Source organism: Protopterus annectens, chromosome 6.part0 (genome assembly GCF_019279795.1).
Source record: "Protopterus annectens isolate FY-2018-M chromosome 6.part0, PAN1.0, whole genome shotgun sequence".
NCBI lineage: Eukaryota > Metazoa > Chordata > Ceratodontiformes > Protopteridae > Protopterus > Protopterus annectens.
Genome location: NC_056737.1, coordinates 1,700,830,386 through 1,700,851,492, shown reverse-complemented (window position 1 = coordinate 1,700,851,492; position 21,107 = coordinate 1,700,830,386). Strand labels below are relative to the sequence as shown.

The 21,107-nt window shown below is 41.7% G+C and overlaps 1 protein-coding gene across 2 annotated transcripts in view; it reads left to right on the top strand.

Annotated features, from left to right (window-relative positions):
• CARF (calcium responsive transcription factor) overlaps positions 1–21,107 on the top strand; it is a 2,518,000-nt gene that overhangs the window by 324,649 nt on the left and 2,172,244 nt on the right. For both annotated transcript variants that reach the window (XM_044075092.1, XM_044075091.1), the window contains exon 3: positions 969–1,086. In XM_044075092.1, the coding sequence (XP_043931027.1) occupies positions 976–1,086 (111 nt within the window). In that variant the 5' untranslated portion in view covers positions 969–975. The remainder of the gene's footprint in view (positions 1–968; positions 1,087–21,107) is intronic.

Sequence of the window (21,107 nt, the reverse complement as noted above, 5' to 3'; positions counted from 1 at the left end):
ACCATAAATGTAGATGTTCGAGTGTACACCCTGCTGCAGTCCAGGTTACCCTCCCTCCATCCCCTCTTATCTAACTGGCTAAATCTCTACAATACCTTCCTGATGTATTTGCTTATAGCTGAAGGGATTTTGTGTTTGTGCAAAGTTTACTCAATTTGGTACTAATTACTGACCACCTTTTGGGGGGCACCTGACATCTGGGGCAAGAAAAACTGAAGAAAATGGCATCGGTTGCATTATATATACCCCTGGCGCACTGACGTCAGGGAAGAAGCGACAGCAACCGACACCGGACCAAGACTTTGGAATTCCGGCCGACTGCGGGACCGTCTGACGACAGGATAACCCAAGAGTGATGACTGCAGCAGGGTGTACACTCGAACATCTACATTTATGGTAGGTACAAAACTGTACTTTTTGTGCCTGTATGTGATAGTTCATGTCCACCCCTGCAAAAAAAAAATTGTAAGGTTGTTTAAATTGGCAAAGTTTATACATTTTAAAATAGTTTGTGCAGGACAGAATAGTTCTCAGACTTTCAAATTTTAGAACATCAGGATTCATACTTGTGACTTTTAAAACACATCTGTTATACATGTTATAGTTTTTTTCTTTAAACATTTGCATTTCATTAAATAAGCTATATAGTTAAAATGAGTAGCTTACTTACTTTCTACAATGTTACTTTTTCATGTGATGTCTATGGTAGCAGTTTCATTACCTAGCATCTTGTGTCAAGACTTTAAGGTGAACTATGTAGTTGCTTTTTATTTCTGGCTGAATATCTGACACGTGATAAAACTGCTTCAGGCACAAGAAGGGGATTCTTTGACATGTTTTCAGACATACACACATCTGGTGGTTAGAAAAGTGATATGATCTAATGTCTTGAGGCTTGGTTTGTAGTAAAGAGTACCCTTCATATTAAGGAAATTAACAGTCTTGTATTCTTTTTTTTTTTTGAGCAGATGTGAGATGGACGAAAATGGTGATGAGAATGAAGTTGAATTACAAAAAGCGGGTAAGCTCGTGGGTGTGGAGTCAAACATTACTGAAGACTCTGAAACAGATCAACGGGTGTTTCAGGTAAGTTGGGTAATAGAGGCATGTACATTTAATATATGCAGAAGTTTCTTTAGTATATTATTGATTACATAGGGGACTGATTGTCATGTTGAGCACTAGCTGTCTCAGTTTGGAGTGCTAAGTGAAAATATAGCTGTGCAAAATAGCAACGTTCAGTAAAACTATTTGAAAACAACTAAAATGTTGCACTTACCCTTCAGCTGTGACAAGCAACTTTGCAATATCGGTATCCTTCAAAAGGTATTTCCCATTGAAAGTGCAGTAAGCTGCTGAACACAGGACATCTTTTTAGTTTTTAGACTTATGCATGAAAGAAGACCTAGACCAATTAATCATACAGATTTACATTTGTCATTGTTTACAGACACTGTCTTAAATTTTTAATCTAGGTCTTTTGCCTCTCTGTGCTATTCAGTAAAACTGATGACATTTTCATTCCATTAAGGCAAAAATGCTATTCATTGTTACCTCCCTTTTCTTTGCTTCTTTGCCTGTGAGTCATCATTGGACTGAGCCCAACACACTTTGATGGAAGTGGTCTGACCATCATGGGCATTCTGCCACCGTTTAGTAGATATAATATAGGTACCACTGGATTTCAGAAGTGTGCCTTACTAAGTTCTTAAACTTGGAATATGAGATAAGGAGATCCATTCTAGTCAGCCAGAAGGACTGAAGCCATAGTATTGCCATCTAGTTTCCTGTCCATAAAATCTTACCATGCCTGCAGCTAATATCGGAGACATGGCCAGGCCACATTTTCCAAAATCTTTTTTCGTTGTGGGAAACTTTTTTACATTTTAACACACTACACTTGTATATATCCATTGTACTAAACAGTCTACATTTAGGTCAGAATCAACTGATTTTTGTTAGTTCTAGACTTTTTATGAACTGCCCTACTTATCCCTCCTGTAGACCATAGTATTTATTGCTTCATCTACTTTTTTACATGATTGCACTGTTGTGCTTTCTTTTTACCTTTATTAAGTTATCACTTAAGACATAGGCACACATACATTTACAAATAAGAAAATAAACCATTTTAACATTTTTCCTTTTAAATACAATGTACATCACATATTTTTTTGTTACTATCATGAGTCCTCATTTAAAAATGGCTGAATTCCTGCCATCCCTTAAACTTATCTCCTCCTCCTAAACATTATTATGCATTTATTGTTTCCACAGTTTCCATTTACTTCATTGTAATTCGCTCCTTCCCTTTTCTAAAGATCCCTCATACAGTTCTTTTAACTCTTTTCTAAGTCATTACCTCAAATACAGCTAGTGTAGACTTTGATTTTCATTTTCAGCAGTCAACAGAATAACTTAATAAGGTCTTACCTCAAATACAGCTAATGTAGACTTTGATTTTCATTTTCAGCAGCCAACAGAATAACTTAATAAGGTCTTACTGTGTCTAGGCAATTCAGATCCTGTATCCCAACTCAAAAGAAAAATGTCTATACTTTCAGCAGTTTGCTCATCCAGTATTTCTGAAAGAGTACTCTGTACGGAATTTTTATTACCTCTTTGTTCTTCATCACACCTCCAATATTTGCTATCTACTGCAGGAAAAATTCTAGGAAGTCTGCTTGCGGTATAAAAATACCTATGCAAACCCTTCCAAGCAAAGATCCTAAATCTTCTGGACTTGGTTGCGTGCATGAGAGCCATACATATGATGTCCTTCATGGATGCATCTGCAGTCATAACAAATGGGTTGTCCTGTCGTCAGGCAGCCCTTCGGTCGGCCGGATTCCAAAGTCTGGGTCCGGCTTCGGCTGATGTCGCACTTCACCCGACGTCATCTCTGCTGGTCTTCGGGTATAAAGGCATCAGCCGACGCCATTTTCCTCAGTCTTTCTTGCGGCGTGGTCAAGCAGAAGCTGTTCGCAAGTGCCGGTCGGTCAGATCCAGAGATTACTACTACCGAATACTACTTCAAGACTTCTAAAGCTAAGTACCCCGTTGGGGACTCTTTCTTGCCTCAGCCGATGTCAGAAAAAGTCAATAACTGTTTAACTTGTGGGAAACAAATACCTCATAAAGATTTCCACTCTTACTGTTTGCCTTGTTTAGGCCTAGACCACGACGTAGCAGCCTGTTCGGCCTGTGCTTCCTTCAACCGACGAACGCTTAGGCATCGGTCGGAGTTTGCTGAACAGTTTTTCGGCTCAGATTTTGCGTACATTATGCCGTCGGATCCTCCGACTACCCAAATTGTTAAAAAACGCAAAGAAAAAGACCTACACTCGCGGTCCGCGGTTTCGGCCGAAACCACGGTTAAGCAAACCGCGAGTGTCTCTGTTTCGGCCGAAACCGAGAAAACTGATCAATCTTCAGCCGAATCCATGACTACTACTGAGGCTCCTGCTACCTTACCTGAATCAGCCTCAGAAATTTTGCCTACAACTGTGGTTCCTAGTGACTTATCAGACACCATCCCTTTGGATGTCTCTACCCCAGCACGTGGTGCTGCTAGGCCTCCTGCAGCCATGTCTATTAAGGCCTTTGCCAGGGCTAAAGCAGCCAAATCTGCTAAATCAGTGCCTGTTAAACCCCCCTCAATCAGGCCCACTTCTAGTTCACAAATGCTTACTCTGGCAGAAGATTTAATATCCTTAATTAGGGGATCCCAATCTCACCCAGACAGGGCCTCTCAGCCCCCAGAAAAGAGACCTAGAGCAGAGCCCCCCGAGCCTGTGTCCTCTGATGATTCTGCGGATGACTCAGACATTACAGACCAGCCAGAGGCTCCTTTTTCCAATTATGAAGACTCCGATGCTGAAGAATCCATTCCAGCTGCCTCTCCACCAGAGGAATTCTCCTTTGGGGAAACCTTACATGCCACGAGAGAACAATTCCAATGGCAGGGACAGGATTTCTCAGATTCAAGAAAAAGGCTTAGGACTTTTCTGCACTTACCACAACATAGACCCTTAGCTATACCTCCTGTCCTGTCTGTTGTGGACGATGCATTTAATGATGTCTGCACTGCACCTGATTCTTTACCTCCAGCCCCTGCCAAACCAGATAGATTTTACAGGGTGCCAGACACTCATCACCATCTATACAAGGCCCCACTTGCAGACCCCGAAACTATATCCCAGGGGCCTAAGGCAGTGGCCTCGACCACAGCAAAAAACCCTATTCCCTCTGAAAGGGAATCCAGGTCCTTAGAGAGATGGAGAAAAAGTCTACACCTCTGCTACTCTCTCAGCTAGAGCTTTAAACTGTCAGTTTCACATGATCCAATACCAAGAGTTTATGCTTGATCAGTTAATTAAAAAGCTGTCCTCTGATGAATCTTTAGATAAGAAATATGTATTAGAAATGGTGAATAACATCCAACAGGTTAGTAACCATTCCTTAAAATGTGGCTATGATGCACTGGAGGCTTCATTTAGATCAGCCATGACTGGCACAGTGATAAGAAGGCATGCATGGTTGAAAGAACAGGTCTTACCGGATCATGTTAAAGCTAAGCTATTGGATGCTCCTATGGATAAGGCCAGTCTATTTGGGGAACCTGCCCAGCAGGTAATGAAGAAAATGGAAGAGAAGGCAAAATCTGTACAAACAGTTAAAGATTTCCTACAGGTTCAGCCTCCAAGGTTTAGCAGGAACTGGCCTGCCAAAAATTGGTCCTTTCCTGACTCCACAAGATCACAAAGGGGCAGGAACAGACGCTCTAGGGGCAGAAATCAATCCAGAGGAGGTGCCTACAGAGGACGACAGTGGCAAGGCAATAACCGAGGCACAGACACAACCACTGCCACTGCAACAGGACCATCACAGTGACTTGGTTCTGATTCCGCCTACCAGGGAGCAAATAGCAGCACCATTAGGCGGAAAGTTAGCCTTATTCTCGAAAAATTGGCACTACATCACAAAAGACAAGTGGATTTTGCAAACAATAGACCAAGGCTACCGGTTCCACTTCCACACTTTACCAGTAAAAAGAGGAATGCCAAACCTGCCCCCAAATCAAAAAATAGAAGCCCTGCACCAAATAGCGGAATTAACAAAGATGAGAGCTGTGGAAAGAGTACCAATAACAGAACAGGGCAAAGGATTCTACTCCAGACTCTTCCTAGTACCAAGAAAAGAAAAACTGGAGACCTATTCTCGACCTGTCCATCTTAAACACATACATCATTGTCCCAAAATTCAAAATGCTGACCCTACAGCAACTTCTTCCCATGCTGGGCAAGGAGTGTTGGCTGGTAACTCTAGATCTCAAGGAGGCATACCTGCACGTCCCCATTCGACCAAATTGCAGAAGATACCTCAGATTTCTTGCAGGATCAGAGCATTATCAATTCTCAGCATTGCCCTTTGGCTTATCTACTGCGCCCAGAGTATTCACAAAATGCCTGGCATCAGTAATCGCTCACTGCAGAGTACAGGGAATCCAAATTTATCCATACCTGGACGACTGCCTGTTACAAGCGGACAACAAAAGCAACCTGACAACAGATTTACAAAGGGTCATTTACTTGCTTCAAGCCCTGGAATACACAGTCAATTTACAAAAGTCAAGGCTGATACCATCCCAGACAAGAACTTTCTTGGGCGCGGAATTGGACACAGTAAAACAAATGGCATTCCTAACTGCAGAAAAACAAAAAGAGCTTCCTCTTTACTTCTTGGCATTAACAAAGCAGAACAAACTAACAGCAAGAAAAGTTCTGCAGGCCTTGGGCTTCATGGCATCATGCATAATCTTGGTCCCACATGCCAGACTGCATATGAGAAAGTTACAGTGGTACCTAAAGAATTTATGGTCTCAACACAGGCACAGCTTAGAAACAGAAATGCCACTAATCCCATGCTTAAAACAGGAGTTCCTATGGTGGGCTCAGGCATGCCAGTCAAACCCAGGCCTACCCTTCCACAACTTCCGAGCAAGCCAAACCATCACAACGGACGCCTCAGACCTAGGATGGGGGGCACACATGCTGGACAAATGCGTACAAGGACTGTGGACTCAGGAACAGCTGCAACTGCACATAAACCAAAAAGAGATGCTGGCAGTAAAACTGGCAATGCTAAAATTCAGACCATTCCTCAAAGAAGGCCATTTGATGATAAGGACAGACAACACCACAGTCATGTGGTACATCAACAAACAGGGAGGCACTCATTCATACCCCCTATGCAGAATGACTTTGGACCTTTGGAATCTGGCTCTAAGCTACAACATCCAGTTAAAGGCAATATTTGTACCCGGAAAAGAGAACACCCTAGCAGACATTTTAAGCAGAACCACCTCGGATGCTCACGAATGGATGCTACACCCGGACATCTTCAAGGCCATCACAAAGAAATGGGGAATGCCACAAATAGATCTATTCGCTTCCCACAAAATCACCAGCTCAAAAAATTCTGCACAAGGACATTCCACCCACTTGCATGGAAGGTGGACTCTCTATCCTTCAGCTGGAAAGGCCTGACAGCATATGCATTTCCACCTCTTCCCTTGATGCACAAGGTACTACTGAAAATCAAAGAGGAACGTCCAAGGATAATTCTGATAGCTCCGAACTGGCCAAGACAACACTGGTACCCATTGCTGAGGAGCATGTCTCGGATGAAAATGTGGTCAATACCCCTGATGCCTCTGATGTTAACTCAGAACAACTACAGCATCATACATCCAAACCTAAAAACCTTGCAACTGACTGCCTGGAACATCACATAGCAGTAACTAACCCAGACCTTTCACAAAGGGTTAAAGACATTATCCTTGAAGCCCGCAGACCTTCAACAAGAAGGAACTATGCAGGAAAATGGAAAAGGTTCGTCATTTGGAGTACTGAAAGAGGAAAAGATGTGTCGAACATAGATATTGCTAACATTCTGGAGTACTTGGCAGAGCTTCTACATACAGGCCTGTCCTATTCCTCCATCAAGATACATGCATCAGCTATCTCATCAGAATACAGCTTTGATCCTCCTGTCTTTTCACATCCTCTACTCAGGCAGTTCCTCAGAGGGATCAAGAATGTAAAACCTCCTAGGAAGCCACCATTACCAGCATGGGACTTGAATTTTGTACTAGAAAAATTGACACTCCCTCCGTTTGAACCAGCAGCAACAGCAGATCTATAACACCTGTCATGGAAAACTGCTTTCCTACTGGCTATTACTTCAGCAAGGAGGGTTTCGGAACTACAGGCCTTAATGGCAGTGCAACCCTTCCTAATCTTCCATCAAGATGTCCATGAGAACTAATCCTACATTTATGCCTAAGGTGGTATCCAGAGTGTCTTTAAACCAGGCAATCCACCTACCTACCTTCTTTCCCAACCCACAAAACAGAGGTGAAAGAATGCTGCATACCTTGGATGTACATAGACAGTTACGCTACTACCTGGACAGAACCAAAGGTAACAGAAAAACTGACCAGCTCTTTGTAGCCTATGCAACAGGAAGGGAAGGAAAAGCAATTTCCAAACAGACAATCTCCAAATGGATAGGAAATTGCATAAGATTCTGTTACTCCTACCATGGAAAACCAGTTCCACAGAACATAAGACCTCATTCTACAAGGGCTACAGCCACTACCACAGCTTTCTTAAGAGGAGTGGCAACCAAGGACATTATTGAGGCGGCTACTTGGACCTCCGTGCATACATTTGCCAAGCATTATAATTTACCTCTATATTCTAGATCCCGAGCAGGGTTTGCCACTGCTGTACTGCAAGGGATCCTGACTACACCATAATTTTTATTCCTCCTCCCCTAGTTTGGCTATGGTATTCTACCCATTTGTTATGACTGCAGATGCATCCATGAAGGACATAGTACAGTTTTGTACCTACCATAAATGTAGATGTCCGAACTGGATAGCATCTGCAGTCAGGATTACCTCCCTCCTTCCCTCTGTGGTACTCCTAAGGTATTTACCCTCCTAATAGCTAGCTGGGGGGGGGAGTCTCTTATGGTGTATTTGTTTGTATATATGTACATACATGTTTATTTTTGTGTTTGCCTTCTACTATTTTGGAAACATTGGCATTATCCAAAATTTAGCTTTCCAAGAGGGCAATTGGCATCTGGGGCAAGAAACACTGAGGAAAATGGCGTCGGCTGATGCCTTTATACCCGAAGACCAGCAGAGATGACGTCGGGTGAAGTGCGACATCAGCCGAAGCCGGACCCAGACTTTGGAATCCGGCCGACCGAAGGGCTGCCTGACGACAGGACAACCCATTTGTTATGACTGCAGATGCTATCCAGTTCGGACATCTACATTTATGGTAGGTACAAAACTGTACTTTTTCCCATTGCTTTCTTGTAAATTGCTTTTCCAGTCTCTCTTCCCAGTCTTTTCTAACTTTCCCTGATTGATTCTTATAGTTATAATGCAATGTTTTATATGCCTACTAATTGTCCCTTTTTGAACAGCTGCTTCTGTTTTTGATTCAACTAAAAACTCTACCAGAGCAGGTCTTTCACTTAAAATCCCCCATCCCTTTCTCTTTCTGTACTCTGAGATCAAGCCCTGGTAGGGAAGGCAATCTTTAGCCTGCAGTCCAAATGTCTTCTTGGCCTCATCCCACTCTATCTTTCTTGCTTGAGTTATTTGTTCCCAGTGTCTTGGTTCCTTTGCCAGGTTTCTCCAGTAAATTCCAGTCCCCTCTTGTCTGTTTTATGTACCCCCTTCTTGCAGTCATCCCTATTGGCAAAATATCCTTTATCCATTTTCATATTGGCTTAGTTCTTAGAGTACTTTCTTCTACTTTACAAGTATAATATACTACATGGTTGTTGTTCTCCTTAAGGGTCTGCATCCAAAATCTCTCTCTGTCTCTTTTGAACCTACTCCTTACTTCATCATCATCCCATTCCACTTTGAATTCAAACATTCTGCTTGTGTTATGTATATTAACCTTAACTGCATAGCTCTAAAATATCCTTTCAAATCGGGTAAACCTAGATCACCTTGTTCTGTTGAATGGATCAGCTTATCCCACTTAACTCTTGCCTTGTTTTCCTCCCAGATAAACTCCTTCAATTCTTTATTAATTACTGTCCACAACTTCTCCTCAGTTTAATAAAAACATACCTGACCCATAAACAAGACTAAAGGGGCAGTTTAATAAAAGCATACCTGACCCATAAACAAGACTAAAGGGGCTAAAAACATTTTCACTGCTTGTATCTTAGTATCCATGTCCATAAGTAAGCGTTAGTAGTTTCTCAGTTTTTGTATTATCTTTTGTTTAGTATCTTCTTAGCTGCCATAGCAAAAGCCTCTTTAACCTAAGTACGTCACCTTACCATGTTCCCTTAAATAATGGTATTGCTAAACCAATTAATATGTGGGTATATAATTTATGGCTATAGCCATTGTTTTATCTTTATTTTTTATATCCCAAAGAGACTTGAAACTGTCTCAAAATGTTCCACAGCACTGATATGTCCTTTTCTGGATTTATCAGTTGCAAAATAATATCATCTACAAGTATAAGTCAACTTTTCTTGATTACCATGCCAATTATATCCTTGTATTTCTGAGTCCCTTATTTTCCTTGCCAATGGCTCTAAATATAAAACAAATAATAAAGGGGAAAGAGGGCACTCCTCCCTGGTTTCTCTGTTCAAATACAGCTTATCTGAGAAAAAAATCTCTCTCTTTACCAACACAGGGTGAGCCAGTAAGCAGAAGGAGACTGCACGTCTCACTCTTTTAAAAATAAAGCCCATAGAAAGACTTTGCCACTGCAACATTTTCCATTGTTCCTGAGGAAAATGCTTGAAAAGCACAAGAGTTGACTAGAAGAATAAGGTAATACTGTGGACTTGAACTAGAAACTGGTGTTGGGAGATGGAAAATATCTGGAAGAAGACCAACAACATTGAATTAATGAATAAATGGGAAGATAGTAAAGCATCAGTCTCATTTAGTATATGAATAGACTCGTGAAATGTGGCTTTGCAAGAAGTGACTGAGAAAGCATGGAATTTTTTAACTATATTAAACTGGTGGTCGAACTGTAGAGCATATATTCTATTTTGTCACTAATATTTAGAAGGACACGTGGGGACTGAAAAAGTAGTTGTAAATAAAAACATTTTTCTTACTAATATTTGTATAAAAATTTTATGATGTAACTTGCATGTAATATTGTAAAGCAATTTGGTATAGTGAGGATTCATGGGTATTTTAATATGTGTTGGGGGAGTCTTACTTGACTTCTGAATATGTTAAATATTTTAAAGCAAGAAAGTATTTTTTTCTTAGTTAGGAATTACGTTGTAATAAGTTAAAGACTAGATAGGAATTACATTGTAATAAGTTAAGAAAGATTAGATAGAAGGTAGTTAACGCTAATTTCATATTGTGATCTTGAACTGCTGGAGTGAGGGTCATAAAATATTGATAGCATTAAATGTAAAGGTAAGATAATTTCCCGTTTTTATAGTGGTGAATATCAAGAGTAATATCTTTGATTTTAAGTTAGCTTTTTAAAGCAAATAGGGTAGAAAAATAAGATAAAATTATAAAGACATGGAAGTGGTAGTTCTTGTATTGCAAAATACTGGTTATTTTTTTCCATTAGCAAAGTCTTTCACTGGGAAAAAAGAAGTCTACAGGTGCAAACAATTAATCGAGAGAGATAGATGAACAGTGTGTGTTCTAGGTGAAATTTGCAAAGGTTCTTTCATTCATCTGCAAAGTCTTGGCTATTTTTTTTTCTTTGTCAACTTTCAACAAGAGGTCTGAAGGTGGAAGCAATTAACCACAAAAGGTTTGATCACTGTATGCAGTGTGAATTGTGAAAAGTACAGTGTAATTAATATTTAAACGTTCATTGGTAAGCAATGCAGTGAAAAATTAATGCTATTTGAAATAGGGAGGAAGTGAATAAGTTATACAAGTAGTTGTCTTCTCAGCAGTACTTTGATGCATTTAATATAACCGTGCTTAATTTAGCTTATTTATTTAAAAGTGGCCAGTGTACGTTTTCTTGCAGCTAAAACTTTAGGTTTACCAAAAGCATGCAAGATGTTTGTCACATCTAGGCGAGGAATACAGACGAGAAAAGAGCAGATAGCAATTAGTGTAAGTGGGAGCACAGACTGGAACATGCACTTTAGCATGGATAACCTTAAATCTGATGTCAATTTCATTATTCCTCACGATAGGGTCTTAGGATCCAACATTATATCTGATCCTGCCATTCCAAAAGACCGCTGCTTTAAGTCTCAAGCTCCTCCCACTCCCATAGTGCCCCGCACCAGCTCTAACTCCCCAGATTTTGTTTATCACCTTCCCAGATAGACTCAATTGTGATAGTCTCGAGCTTCCTTAAAAGATTACTTTTTATAAACTTTTTGTCTGATTTCTTCTTTCGCTTCTATTCATACTCTTTATTTCTTTGTTTAACCTCCGCTGCTGACCTAGCTGTTTAGTAGGGTAGTTTCTTCTTCCCATTTTTGCCTCCTCTATGGCCTTTGGCCCACATTTCTTAACTTTTCAATATCTTTGTTTTGATGCTCTTTAGCTGTAGTTGTTGGTTACAATTGTGCAGGTGTTTGCTTTCTCCTTTCTGTGTGTGTGTGTGTGTGTGTGTGTGTGTGCTTGTGTGTGTGTGTGTGTGTGTGTTTGTGTATGTGTGTGCACGTGCCTGGTTTGTTAATTTAATAATGTCGGAAAAACCTATGGGTTTTAAACAGTGCACCTCTTGTGGGCACAAATTTCTGAATTTGGATGCCCATGAGGGGTGTGTCTATTGTTTGGGTGCTTGTCACTTGGATCAAGAATGCGAGGTGTGTGTGGGATTCAACCGCTGTGCCTTAGCGGATCACTGTAACAAACTAATTTTGAGAGTGTTTTTTACCTTCAACTGGAGCTCAGACACCTGCTGAGCCCAGCATGTCCAAAGATTCCAAGAAGCATTCCCCACCAGTTTCCCCAGGGGTTTCTGCATCTGCTCCTGAAAAAAAGACCAAAGCTTTCAGATCCGTCTTCTTCAGATCAGAGGTGGAGCAGGCTTTCCTCAGAGCAGAGGAGCTCCTTGGATCCAAAGCCTCTTTCATCAGACTTCCTTCTCCTAGGGCCCAACCTGCTTCAGATCCTAAGACTTCAGATCTGAAGGTTCTGTCGGATCCAACAGAAGTAGTCTTCATTCGTAGTTCCCCATCACCATCCAAACCCTTCTCAGATCCGACGGTTTGTGATCTGAAGTCTAGGAGCCATGTACCAAGGCATTGGATGTCCCCTTCTCCGACCAGGTCTTCCCATTCATCAGTTTCTTCCAAGTCCTCCAGGCTTTCCCACTCCAAGATGGACATAATGATGCAGAGATTTCTCGCTCAGATCGAGATGGGACTTTTACAATCTCTGACCCATCTGGGATCTGTGAGAGCCCTTTCACCTTTTCTACCAACCCCTCTTCTGATCCAACCACTCACTTCGGCACTCCAGGTTCCAGATGTTTGAGAGAGATGTTGACTGAGTCAAGGATGGTACTTTCCTCGACTCTGTCAGTGTCTCAAACTGACTGGGTTCCAAGGCTGTCAGAGCAGGGTGGGCCCTGGGCTCGAGGTGTTGGCGCCAACTCACTTGGGTTGGTTTCAGCAATTATTTGGTCACATCCACTTTTTCCATTCGGGCTTTGGCTTTTGATAGTTCGAGGTCAGTGTTGTCTGGAGGCCACAAATCCAGGGTGATCTCTTCCATTTCTCCTGGGACTATTTCAGCCCTTTGAAAGGAATGAGCGAGGACCCCAGGTTTATCGGCTTTCCAGGTGGCAGAAAGGGCATTCTGTAAGCCTAGAGATGCACCTCCCCACCCCCTGGATCCTAGGCAGTCTTTGTCCAGTCTGAACCTTGATCCCAATCATCCTGTCCATGGTCAGCCCGTTCAGGAGGTCCAACAGCCCTCCCCTCTACAGGGGGCCCCTTCCTCTTCCGAGTTCTCTCCTGACTATCCCACAGAGGTGGTCCATCGGAAGAGGATGTACAAGAGGAAGCAAGTAGACTCCCCATTGGAGTCTTTGACTGAGGATACCGATTTCGATGAGGAAGAAGGATCCCCTTTATCCCCACTTGATGACATCTCTTTCAGAGATATCCTAGAGATCCTAAAATGAAAAAGGGATGGTCTTCCCAAACTTCTTCTTCTGATTAATCGGTAGTTCTGGAGGTGTTTGGGATGGGCCAATCTACTTCCGTGGTCACCCCACTGGTGGATGAGCTTGTTGACCTAGTCTCCCGCTGGGCTTGGAAGGAGCCAGACATCATTGAACCTATCCTTAAGTGTGCAGTCACATTTCTCAGCCCTGTGGGGGATCACCCCGAGTGGAGTAAAGGTATTCCAGTGTATGTCATTATAGTGTCAGCTACCACCAAGAAAGAACTAGAAGAACAGAGCTCCTCTGTCCACCCCTCGAACAAGGAGTCTTGGGTGCTGGACAGACACAGGAAGCACGTCTACACTTCAGCAACCTTTGCGCTGAGCACACTTAACTACTTGGCATGTGTCTTCAGAGGGACTTGGTCAAGGAACTCACCAACTCTCTCTTGAGTACCTCTGAGGAGGACCCCACCAATGTATTTTCCCAACAGTCGGCTTTTGCTCCACTGTCCAGTTCTTTGATGTGATTGATTTCTAATGCTGCAAAAGGGACTGCTCGAGCAGCCGGGTCAGGCACAGCACTTAGGAGACATGCCTGGTTGCGGGTTTGTGAAACCCTTTAAGGCATCTTTCACCAATGCCTCTTTCAGTGAGTCTTCTTCATTTGGACCATCGGTTAAGGGAACACCTGCAGTGAGCAAGAGGGAAAAACATTGTCTGCTATAGGGATCACGTTTTTTTCCCCTCGGAAGCCTTTTTCAAGAAACCAGCATAGTGGAAAGAAAATGTGGTTCAGAAAATCTCAAGAGTTCTTTCTCAGACACTAACGAATATTCATCGTCCAGAGGCAGAGGGCAAGGATTTAGTAATGGATGCCACCCTAGGGGAAGAGGAGGTCTGCAATATCAGGGCTTTGGAGAACCCTTATCTGATGAGCCCTATCATGGCTCCTGAAGTACTGCCCAGCTGTGCTATTCTGGAGACAGTCAGGGGCAGATTCTCGTTGCACCCAGATGCCTGATCAAAACTAGCAAATGATTCATGGGTGCTAAATATAATTTCCAAAGGCTACAACATCCCTCCCCCCACCTTGCGGAAAAATCTCCCCAACGTTCCACCCAGTCAGATGGAGCAGGCCTTACAAGAAGTTTGAAAACTTCTAGAAAAAAGTAATTCAACAGGTCCCAACTGAGCAGCAAGGATACGGAACTTATTCACTTTTCTTTTTGGTGCCAAAAAAGATGGGAGACCTAAGGTCTATATTGGACCTCAGCAAACTCAATTTATATGTCAAGAAGTCAATGTTCCGCATGGTGACTGTTCAGTCCATTCTGCCATCGCTGCACCAGGAAGATTGGATGTGCTGAATTAGATCTCCACGATGCATACCATCATATAAAGATCGACAGGCGCTCCAGGAGATATTTGCCCTTCCAGCTGGGAGCCAGTCATTACCAACTCAGAGCACTACCCTTTGGATTCACCACAGCCCCCTGGGTGTTTACCAAATCTATGTTGGTAGTGGCAGCTCATCTAAGACTGCAAAGATTCCGGGTGTTTCCATATTTAGACAATTGACTCCTGACAGCAGTATCGAGACATCAACTCGTTCTAGTCACCCAATATCCGTTTCAAATTTTCAGACATTTGGGAATAACAGTGAACTTGGCAAAGTCAAAAATGACACCTGTGCAGAAGATAGAATTTGTAAGGATGCAGCTGAACACAGTCACTCAAATAGCATGCTTGCTGTCACACCGAGTGTCATCCCTGAGGCAACAAATTTAAGTCCTACTGTTTAAGCCCATACTCCCAGCAAGGTATGTTTTAAGAGCTCTAGGATCCATATCAGCTGCCATACTCCTAGTCCTGTTGGCAAGATTCTTCATGAGAGAGTACTTCAGTGAACATATTCAGTGGTCGGCCCTGTATCACCCATTAAACACTCCCGTCAAGTTGACCTCAGTATGCAGGCGTCCACTCCAATGGTGACTTCTGTCGGACGATCTTCATCCCGGCAGATCTTTTTCCCTTCCACCCACTACAGCTACCACAAACACTTCCTTGTTGGGGGAGGTACTTCGAAGGAAGATTTGGTCTAAGGCATGTGGTCCCAAACAGAGACCAAGTTGCACATAAATGTTCTAGAGATGAGAGCGGCCCTTCTGACGTTGCAAGCCTTCCAAGACTACCTACCCTTAGGAATGATAGCAATTCATTCAGACATGTCATAGTGTGGTATAGCAACAGACTGGGGGGGGTCTGGTCTTATCCATTATGCAGAGAGACCATGAGAGTGTGGGAATGGACAATCTCTTCAAACCGCTTTGTTATTGCAATGCACATTCCAGGTTTACCAACATTCTAGCAGACAGACTCAGCAGATTTATTCTGACTCCACACAAGTGGTCCTTAAATCGATCAGTAGTGAACTAAATCTTCCAGCTGTGGGGCCAACCTTGCTGAGACCTCTGTGCATCTCCCCTGAATACCAAATGCAGCAAGTACTTCGCTCTGATCCCCCCAAAGGGGGGGGGGTCACGGAGGAACACTCTAATTCACAATTGGCCTCCGGGTCTCCTATATGCCTGTCCTCCGATTTGGTTAATTCCAAACATTCTTCAGAAAGCCAGCAGGTTAAAGAGAACTCTAATCCTCATTGCCCCTTTCTGGCCTTGTCAGGTATGGTTCCTTGTCCTTCGGTCTCGCACCAAATATCCACCATGGATACTGGATAACAGACATGATCTGATTTCCGACCCATCAGAACTCTATCCCCCCATCTTCAAATCTGTAAGACTAACCGCTTGGTTTCTCCATTTCCAATGACTTTAAGAAAGTCCAGGCTGCCCTCCCCGGTATGGGAGATCATTCTTGCTTCCCAGAAACCCTCTACCAAAAAAGTGTACAATAGCAAATGGAAGAGATTTTTACTGTGGGCATTGAAACAGATTCCTTTACGGCTCCTGTCTCAGCTATTCTTCTTTTCCTCAGTTCTCTTTTTGAAGAGGGAGCCAGTTTTTCTACAATTAAGTTACAACTGGCAACTATTGCTAATTTTCATTCCACAAAGGAGGCCCCTGATTTAAAGATTCTTCCCTTCCTTGGGATCTTTGGTTCTGCAAGGTGTTACTCAGAAACCCTTTGAACTGGCTAGTTCCTGTGACTTGAAATTTCTATCCTGAAAGAGTATTTTTCTTGTGGCCATTACTTCAACCAAGAGGGTATTGGTATTGCAGGCCTTATCAAAACCACCGTATATGTTTTTTTTCAAAGACAGTTTCTCTCAGGACAAACCCTTCTTTTTTGCCTAAAGTGGCCATGGAAGCAAACATAAATCAGTCCATTCATCTTGCTGTCTTTTTCCCTAACCACTCCAACAAGGGTGAATATATGTTCTACTCACTCGATGTTCATAGACAGTTAACATTTCTATCTGCACAGGACAAAGGAACATAGTCTGAACAACTTTCTGTATCCTTTTCACCTAATAGGTTAGGCCAAGCAGTTTCAAAAGTAACCTTGGCTAAATGGATTACAAACTGTATATCTACAGTTTATTCCTTGAAAGGTTTGGAATTGCCACGTTCACCAAGAACTCATTCCACCAGGTCAGTGTCTACATCTTCTGCATTCTCATCTAGGACTTTTATTGATGAAATTTATGCTGCAGCAGCCTGGTCAAAGTCGCACACTTTTATCTCTCATTATAAGTTGGATATAGTTTCCAGAGACAGAGCATCCTTTGGTTCTGCAGTGCTCAGGCATATCCTTCTGTAGGGGCCACCCAGAAATTCAGTAGATGGGGACTCTGACCCTATCGTGAGGAATAATGAAATGGACAACATCAGATTTAGGAGTTATGTACTTAGCATAACTTGGTGTCTGTGTTGTCCAATTTCATTATTCCTCACATCCATGCCCAACCTTCCTCCTTGCAGAATAGTCTAGATGTGTCTGGAGGAACTAGAGCTCCATAGCCTTTATAGTTTGAGCTCCATATTGGGGTAAGATCAGTCTTTGTATACATGTGTTTTTGTATAGTGTTTATATTTTTTTTCCTGCTTTGGGTTGGTAAACTCGATCTGAGGAGTTAGGGCTGGTGCAGGGCATTATGGGAGTGGAAGGAGCTTGAGACTTAAAGCAACAGCCTTTTGTAATGGACGGATTGGAAGCGATGTCTACTCCTAAGACCATATTGTGAGGAATATTGAAACTGATGCTGTAAGGAACCCACAAGTACGGCTAGTGCAACAGCCCAAAATCCTAAATTATGCAAGTCAAATAAACAGTCTCAGTACAATTCGGTGTGGAAAAATATATATTATAAATAATACATGGTGTATTAAAAAATACACCAACAAATTCACCAAATACATCAGACCAGTTTCAGCAATGCTGCCTTCCTCAGTGAATAAAAAACAAATGACAAAAATTCCCTCCAACAAAACTATATATACATATGAGAATCAATTTATCAATTAAACAATTGTTGAATTGAACAGGGTTTTAAAAGTAATCATTCAGGCCAGGTGGAAATAATACACCGAGCTGGACTATCCATTTCTTTTCTTTTACATTCAGTATCTCATGCATTCCTGCCTTATCCTGTGTTTTGTGTAAGGTGCAGTCAATAACTGTAAATCTAAATGACCCAGTTCTGTGTTTGCATATATGTTTATACAATGCACTAGCTTGTTTGCAGTTCATGATATCACTCATATGTTCACTTATCTGCAATCTAAGTGGTCTAGAGGTTTGTCCAACATAAAATGCTGGACATGTACAACTTGCCAGATACATCACCCAATTAGTGCTACAGGTAGCAAAAAAAGTAATATCAAACACATAAGGTGTATTCTGGCTAGTAGAACTGCTAGTTTTATAAACCTTAGAATAATTGCTACAATGGCCACATGGATTACAACCCATCAGTTTGTCTCCCATCATAGTTCTCTGGATAGAAGACCTATCCTGATTTTGATACCTTTTATAGTGGTTGAACAAAGAACTCAATGACCGGCCTTTACGAAAGGAATAATTACACCTATCACCCACAACTTCCATGAGTGAATCTTCCCATTGAAGTATATCCCAATGTCTCAAAATAATATTCATAAAGGAATGTGTGTTTTTACCCTATGTAGTAACTAACCTAACCTGATTACTCCTGACAGGTTGATCACCCCTATATACAAGCAAATCCAATCTATGCTGCTGGGAAGCAAACTGGCCCGCTCTACAGATGTCACCAACCCTGTAACCCCGATTCTTAAAACGATTGGAAAGATCATACTTATATTGGTTATACACAGAGGAGTCTGAACAAATCCTTCTGATGCTAAGAAATTGGGATTGGGGATATTCCTGATGACATGCTGGGAGTGGAAGCTGGATGCATGTAGTAGAGTATTATATTGCTGAAATTTACGAAAAACTTCCGTCTCCAAGGTGTCATCGGGTGTACGTTTAACCAAGACATCCAAAAAGGTGATCTCCTTTTGGTGCCATGTTACCTCAAATTGAACCCCCCATATGTTGTGGTTCAAATATTCAACAAACTCCGCCAAATACAAAGCATCCACTCTCCACACCATCCAACAGTCATCAAGATATTGTCTCCAGATATCAATTTCTACCAAATAAATATTATGACTAACATCATAAATCAGTTGCTCCTCTATGTAAGCCATAAGCAGGTCGGCATATATGGGGGCAAAGCATGCCCCCATAGCAGTACCCTGTGTCTGCCATACACATTGTTTTTGAAAATAAAACACATTCTTAGTAAGAACCGGTTCGGCCAGACAGACCAATAGAGTATTGATACCTGGTCTGTGTAGTTCGGCCCAGTCTAACCAATATTAAAGGGAAGCCAACCCAGCCCAATGAGGGATATTAGTAGAAAGGGAGGTGACATCGAGAGTACACAATAACCAGTGAGGTTCAAGTTGCATGTCTGCTACAATACCCAAAAATTGGGTAGTATCTTGTATCCGAGCCCGAATACATGGTAACAATGGTTTCAAATAATATGTAATAGTAAGAAATTCAGAAATCGGTTCAGTGAGTGAGCCCCACCCCGAAACAATAGGTCTCCTTGGGGGATTATCAAGATTCTTATGAATTTTAGGAAGCAGATATAAGCATTGCTGTTTAGGGTGATCATCTTTCAGATGGTGGGCAATTTCCACCTTCTTCAACTGCCATATCCAAAAAAGCATCAATCTGAACCTTAAATCTGGCTGTGGGATCTATAGGCATTGTCTGATAATATTTTTGATCCAAAATTTGTCTCTGTGCCTCATCATTATATTGTGTTCAATCTTGGACAACTATTGCTCCCCCCTTGTCTGCCGCTGAGATAACAATATCCTTGTTTGATCTAAGCTCATCTGTGCAAAGTCTTTCAGCCCGAGTAACATTGTCCCTACTTAAATGATCCTTGCCCAAATTTCGATGTAATTCTTTGAGCACATTACCCTGAATGAGGAGTTTGAGAAGCAATGTGTGGAATTTGCATATTTTTAAGGAATATCAATAAAAACAGATATCCCCACGAGGACTGAGGGTCAAGATTCAACCACTCGTTCCTCAGATTGACCAGTTATTTTTAGATGATTGGCTTGCAATACAACAGCAAGCCTCAATGGCTTTGTTAATGCTTTAGTTTCTTATAATGAGAGAACTATACAACATGTTTTGTGTTTGGATGAGTTGAGTAAAGGGGTACAAGAATTTCAGACTTTTCCATGTTACAATGTTAGTCTGAACCAACTAAGCAAGGATTTGTTAGAGTTGGAAACTGTTTTGAAAGAGAAAAAAAAATGAAGAAATTTCAGAGAGATGTTGATGATTTTGATAGGGGGAGACCCTTTGAAATACGCAAGAATGTCAAATTTGCTACCCCCAATTTCAGATTAGGGGATTTCAGGCCCAAAATATCTAAATCTATCTTAAAGAAAAGGAATAGGGAAAGTATTGCATCAGGTGAGGATACCTCATCCAATACAGAAGGAGAAGAGGCCCACATGGTTAGGTCACCGAGGTCCAAGAGAAACAATTTGGGAGATAATTTGGCCCACCCTTTAAACTTAGGTCCAGAAGAGGGGGGAGGAAGCTCAGGTGTAACTTTTTGCAATGTTTTTAATATCTCCTCTGTGAGTCTGTCAGATATGCAAATAAAACTACTCAATAAAGGCCTTAGCTTTGTTCCCAGTTTTTTTGTGCCTGAACATCAATTTGCACAGGATGTGGTAGATTTCTGCCATAATTTAAATTTACACTTATTTTTTCAGGGTGAGTCTAATCAGATTGACAATAGATCTTTTAGATTTCGGAAGTCTACGTTCAAGCCACCCATGTCTCCGATTGTTTCACTTTTTCAGGGTAATGTGCTCAAAGATTTACATCAAAATTTGGGTAAGGATCATTTAAGCAGGGACAATGTTACTCTGGCTGAAAGACTTTGCATAGATGAGCTTAGATCAAACAAGGATATTGTTATCTCAGCGGCAGACAAAGGGAGGAGCAATAGTTGTCCAAGATTGAATACAGTATAATGATGAGGCACAGAGACAAATTTTGGATCAAAAATATTATCAGATAATGCCTATAGATCCCACAGCCAGACTTAAGGTTGAGATTGATGCTTTTTTGGATTTGGGAGTTGAAGAAGGTATTATCTCTAAGAAAATTGCCCACCATTTGAAAGTTGATCACCCTAAACAACAATGCTTATATCTGCTTCCTAAAATTCATACGAATCTTGATAATCCCCCAGGGAGACCTGTTGGGGGCTCACTCACTGAACCGATTTCTGAATTTCTTACGTATTATTTGAAACCATTGTTACCGTGTATTCTGGCTCGGATACAAGATACTACCCAATTTTTGGGTATGGTAGCAGATATGCAACTTGAAC